Here is a 6,552-nt window from a genome sequence, read left to right on the forward strand (position 1 = left end):
GCTCAGATTCTTTTTCGCCACGACAGACCAATGCAGGAACCACATCACTGTGGACACCTCACCGATCCGCCTGTCGATCTCCTGCTCCATTCTTCCCTCACTCGTGAACAAAACCCTGAGATACTTGAACTCCTCCACTTGGGGAAAGATCTTGCTCCCAACCCTAAGAAGGCACTCCACCCTTTTTCGGCTGAGGACCATGGTCTTGGATTTGGAGGTGCTGATTCCCATCCCAGCTGCTTCACAGTCGGCTGCGAACTAATCCAGAGAGAGCTGAAGATCATGGCCTGATGAAGCAAACAGGACAATATGACCCAATCCTGAGCCCACCAAACCGGACCCCCTCAACACCTTGGCTGCGCCTAGAAATTTTGTCCATAAAAGTTATGAACAGAATCGGTGACAAAGGGCAGCCCTGGCAGAGTCCAACTCTCACCGGAAATGGGTTTGACTTTTCCAAGGAGGCTGAGGAGTGTGATCCCTCCGTAGCTGGGACACACCCTACGGTCCCCCGTATTAAAGAGGGGGACCAACACCCTGGTCTGCCAATCCAGAGGCACTGTTTTCGATGTCCATGCAATTTTGCAGAATCGTGTCAACCAAGACAATCCTACAACATCCAGAGCCTTGAGGAACTCCAGGTGTATCTCATCCATCCCCGGGGCCCTACCACCAAGGAGTTTTTTGACCACCTCAGTGACCTCAATCCCAGAGGTTGTAGGGCCCACCTCCGAGGTTCCCAGGCTCTGCTTCCTCATTGGAAGGCATGTTAGTGGGATTGAAAAGGTCTTCAAAGTACTCCCCCCACCGACCCACAATGCCCTGAGTCGAGGTCAGCTGCGCACCATCCCCACCATACACAGTTTTTACACTGCACCACATTCCCCTCCTGTGACACCAGATGGTGGACCAAAATCTCTTCGGTCGTTCTCCATGGCCTCCCCTGCCCGAATTTTTACCTCAGCAACCACTGCAGCCGCATTCCGCTTATCCTGCCGGTACCTATTAGCTATCTCCAGAGTCCCACAGGACAAAAGGGTCCTGCAGGACTTCTTCTTCAGCTTGACAGCAACCCTCACCACCGGTGTCCACCAACGGGTTTGAGGATTGCCACCATGGCAGGCACCGACCACCTTACGGCCACAGCTCCGGTCAGCCACCTCCACAATACAGGCACGGAACTTGGCCCATTCGGACTGAATGTCCCCCACCTCCCTCAGGACGTGGTCGAAGTTCTGCCAGAGGTGGAAGTTGAAACTACTTCTGACAGGGGACTCTGCCAGATGTTCCCAGCAGACCCTCACAATACATTTGCTGGCATCTTCCCCCACCATCGAAGCCAACTCACCACCAGGTGGTGATCATTTGACAGCTCCGCCCCTATCTTTGCCCGAGTGTCCACGACATTAGGCCGCAAGTCCGATGACACGACCACGAAGCCGATCATCGAACTGAGGCCTAGGGTGTCCTGGTGCCAGGTGCATATATGGACACCATTATGCTTGAACATGGTGTTCGTTATGGACAATCCGTGACTATCACAGAAGTACAATAACAAAACATTGCTTGGATTCAGATTGGGGGGGCCATTCCTCCCAATCACGCCCTTCCAGGTCTCAATATCATTGCCCACGTGAGCATTGAAGTCTCCCAGCAGAATGAAAGAGACTAACCAATGCAAACTGCAAAAAAATATCATAAGAATCAGCTCATTTAGTTTTTGAGTTGTAGTGTCCACAGACACACATTTTATTTGTTTGTGAGGCTCCTTTTAAAACCATTGCCTGATAAAGAACGATTTGTACTCTGTAAAGTGTTATTTGCATACAATATCTGTTGTTTGAGCTTTAAAAATTTTCCTAATATGTGGACAAAAAAGAAATTTTAATGTACTGTATAGCAGGTGACCTAGCAGGATACATGCAGATCAAGAAAAACTGAACTTAGCCTGTGTTACTGTATACGTCAAGATCCCTTTCAAAATCAGGAACCTAATGGCATTTCATGGATCTGTTTTCATCTGTTTATGGCTACTTATGTTACCGTTTACAAATATAAATAAATAAGGAATTCTTCTATAACCTTCATGTAGATAGTTCTTTTGGGAATCAAATATCAGCATTCTGAAAAACAACTTTGGCATCTTTTTTTTAAGACTGTAGGAGGGTAGGCACACAATCTGGAGCTGCTAATAAACATCGAAGAAATGATAAGACAACTACAGACACCTATGTTAACCAGAAATCTGCATCACCATGCCCTTATTATTGTCATACCATTTTCACAAACATTCTAACATCATAGTAAAGTTTTTGTTTTGCAAGTCTGACAGCTATCTGTTCTAAAAAATAAATAAATAAGTCTTTCTTAATTATAGTCCTGTTAACAGGGCATAGAGTAGAATAATCTGTTAAATAAGAAAGTATGTATTAATTGCTCAGCATCTTGAGATGTTATAAGAGTTCTGTTTCTTGCAACACAGTCTTAATAATATAATTAATGTATGATTAGAACTGAATCTTCAATTTTTATCATGCCAGATAATTGATTTAATTTATAAGACACTTAAAAATTTAGATAATTCAATATGTTTTTCTATACTGTAAATAATTTAAAATGACACTGCAATGTTCCATACCATTTTCCCACTGGATTTTCTCTAATGGAGCCAATCCTAGCCAACACAGGGCGCAAGGCACTGCAGGGCACACACCCACACACCAAGCACACATTAGGGACAATTTAGAACCACAAATACACCTAACCTGCATGTCTTTGGACTGTGGGGGGCACTGCAACATGACCTGCCTTATAATAGTTCTCTAAGTAAGACTTTTTTAACCTCTCTAGAGAAAAGCTTTATAGATAATTACAGGGGATGTGCCTTCTCATTTATATCCATACTCTGCTGATGCAGAATTACTCTGAATAGACACTGCATGTATTATTTCTCTCAACAATTCTGTATTATTGATATGTAATTCAGAAACTGAGCAATCTTGGCCTTCAGATTATAAGGTAAAGGATTCTTGATCTTTCTAGAGACCAAGCGAATATTAACAAATACATTACACATTAATTAGTGTGAACTTTATACTAGTATCAGAAAATGAAACAATGTATAAAATATTTATATAAATTCAGCGTAAAGATTATATTTAATGCAATGTAACATTTTTAGCAGTTGAACTTTATAGTTCACTACAATATTGTAGTGTATGGATTAAAATATGATACAAATGAACGTGTTACTCTACGCAGTTGTATAGGGAATATTTTCGCTACAATTAATAGACAATAAAAAAGCAACGCTTCCTCAAATGAAATTTAGTGCAGCGTTCGCTACTTATATGTCGCTAATGTCCGTCTACTTATCGAGTCTGCGTCCTTCTCGGGATTCTCGAGGAGAGTATCGGTCATTAATGTATAGAATGAAAAAAAGTCACTGTCACGTTTGCGTTTTTAATTGCAGGAACACCTTAAACGTTAAGAACGCATCAGTATAAGATACTGATGATGAACACAGACAGGTTACTTCGGCCTTATAACTCCAGGAAGTCGGTCTCGAGAGCCTGAGCCGTACTGTGTCTGCCGAGTTAAAACGTTCTCTCCACATCGTCGTAATTGTTTTAATTTCTCCGGAATTTACAGTGTTCGTCGCATATACTCAGAAATATGCAAACTTGGTTGACTGGCCCGGCTAATTGGCTCGGATTAGAGCTCTGTCCAGGGTTTGTTCTTTCCAACGATGCCAAAAAATGCAAGTACCCGTACCATCTGATCTCTCTCTCTCTCTCTTCTATTGCAATATGCCCGAAGTCGAGGTGACTTTTTCTGATGTTCTCCTTCTGCATCGTATGAGTCAACCTGAAAATACTCGTTAGCTGCGCATGAACTGAAAAGTAATTTATAAAGAAAATATTTCAATAGCATGTACAGTATATGCATTTCAGAGTTGCATTCAAATACATTCACATTTGTACATTGATTGGGTTCCCAAGTTACTAAAAGAAAGAACATGGGAATCCTTTTGCCCTGATTGAACTTAACATCGTTTGAATAATGGAAATAGAGTATCAGACAAAATAAAAAGTAGACAAGTTATGTTTGTTACTGTAAGACATAAAAACGAACACAATTCACTGAAAAAAATGGTTATGTCCGTTGTTCCACATTCATTAATATAGTTATTTTGAAACGCTGCTGCTATTTTGGGGAAAAAAAAATCAGTTTTCTAAGTGTCGTCGATGGATAGGAAACCGTAAGTGCAATAAACAAGGTGCACTCTTAAAAAGTAAGGTACCAGTGTGGTTCTTCAGAACGATGCAGTAGGGGAACAATTTTTGGATTCAAAAAGATTCCATCCACATGAAGGTTTCAGAAAGAATCTTTATTTATTTAGATCCGTTACAGTCTTAGTAAATAACAATGAAAAGATGGTGAAAGACTGGTGAAATACCAATGGCTCATGGTTTTATGATTGCAATCCGAGCTAAGTCTTTCTTAATTTTGTTAAAGGTAGCCTACCATAAAATTTAATTTCATTCTAGGTTTTTAAAAGCGCAAAGAACCAACTTCATATGCAAAGAACCCTTCCCAGAATGAAATGGTGCTTTGTGAAGCAATGGTTACACCACCCAGCCCAATAAAAAAACATAATATGCGTCCTTTCCAAGGTTGTTTTCTGTATTCATACTTAGAATAGTGTGGATAGTTAGGAAATATGTATGAACTTACTTAAATAAAAGTGTGCATAGATGGACTAATCTAAGAGGGTGAAAGTGATTTTAATATTGTGTTTTATTCCAGACTACACTTGGCTTCACTGAAAATGTACAACGTTGTTGGAAACACATCGGATTTTATTTTGGAAGGTTTCTTCTTTTCGCCGGAAGCCAGGGTGCCCCTGTTTTTGATAACCTTTTTTGGGTATATGATAATTGTGTTTGTGAATACAACACTTTTTCTAGTTATAGTTTTTCATGCGCATTTGCATGGACCGATGTACGTAATGTTATGCAACCTAATAATGTGCGACGTAATCGGCAGCACCGCTGTAATGCCAAGACTGATGTCTGACTTTTTTGTGGATGTGAAGGTGATCTCTTTTGCAGCATGTATTATACAAGCTTTCTGCATTCACATGTATAACCTAGCAGGACAGCTGGTACTGGCAGCAATGGCCTTAGACAGATATGTAGCGATTTGTAACCCTCTCCGTTACTCTGCAATCATGACGCCGCGGATGGTAGTGAAGCTCTGCTCCATGGCCTGGGGAGGCTCCTTTATCGTTGTTGTAACACTTTTGTCAATTACAATAAGACTTCCAAAATGTAAATCCTTAGTCCTACATGCATATTGTTTCAACGCAGCTTTGTTTGTATTGGCTTGCGGAGATTATTCAGTAAATAACATTTATGGATTACTTATTACATATTTCACATCTACTTTGACTTTTTCGGCCATTGCTTTTACTTACACTAAAATTCTAATGACGTGTTTTTTCAAATCGCAGGCTAACGCTAAAAGTAAAGCTCTTCAGACTTGTGCTTCGCATTTAACGGTTTATGTCTTATTTGCAATCAGCCTTTTATTTTCAATAATGGCTTTGCGGTTTCCAAGCATCAATCCTACTTTAACAAAGATTTTCGGGACAGTGATGATTACCGTTCCGCCATGTCTGAATCCCCTGATTTATGGAATAAACACGAAAGAAATTCGAAATACTATTCTGAAATATTTTAAAAAGAGACTAGAATCAAGTTAGAAGAAAAAGAAAACGAGTCATGTTTTTTTAACGGAGCTGAATTGATATTCGAAATTAGTAACACAAATTACATGGTTAAATGTTTTGTAACTATAAATTATTCTTCAACCTTTGGTGTGTAACTTAAATAAAACAATGAAGTCTTCATCCTAGCTAATTATTTACATGTAGTTTAGCGTGCATTTGAGATACAGAGAAACATTTGATATTAACTGGTATTAGTTGAAACCATTTAGATGGATAGACATTTGTGTTTCTGATGTACTATTCAAAGGAAATTATATAAATATTATCTAAATATCTTCACATTCCATAGATTTCTGGGATGTTTTTATCATAAAAATATATGATAATCTTGCATTTCAAGGTAATATTATTTTCTGCTTCTCTTTTGAATATGTGCCAAAATCAAGCAACAGACAAAAAATATGTAAATGAGCATCTTAAGGAATTCATTATCACTGCAACAAATTCTTGCTGTTATTTGTTATAGTGTTAATTTGCCATGTACATTTTGAACATAATTTTCAATTGGTGGACAATATGGAAGTGCATTCAATTAGTTTCAAGATTATGCAGAGCTATTCCACTGGAACTGTATTTCACAATTGCTGAAATGTACTACATTTTGTTGACTTTCCTACCTTTTGATGTTTTTAAGTCAAATTTGACTCAAGGAAAATAGCAAACATGTTAAATATCACATTACAGTACTTACAAAAAATACGAAAGGAAGTTTAATGTACTGTTTCTCTCATTGCCAAATGTCTACGTTGAGTGCAATA

The 6,552-nt window shown here is 39.2% G+C and overlaps 1 protein-coding gene across 1 annotated transcript; it reads left to right on the forward strand.

Moving 5' to 3' along the window:
• Nucleotides 1-4,933: 4,933 nt before the first annotated feature.
• On the forward strand, nt 4,934-5,767 carry LOC120524574 (olfactory receptor 52H1-like). Its single transcript, XM_039746406.1, has one exon. It carries the CDS (start codon nt 4,934-4,936, stop codon nt 5,765-5,767), a length of 834 nt encoding a protein of 277 aa, XP_039602340.1.
• The last annotated feature ends 785 nt before the right edge of the window (nt 5,768-6,552 follow it).

This window comes from Polypterus senegalus, chromosome 2 (genome assembly GCF_016835505.1).
Source record: "Polypterus senegalus isolate Bchr_013 chromosome 2, ASM1683550v1, whole genome shotgun sequence".
Classification (NCBI taxonomy): domain Eukaryota; kingdom Metazoa; phylum Chordata; class Cladistia; order Polypteriformes; family Polypteridae; genus Polypterus; species Polypterus senegalus.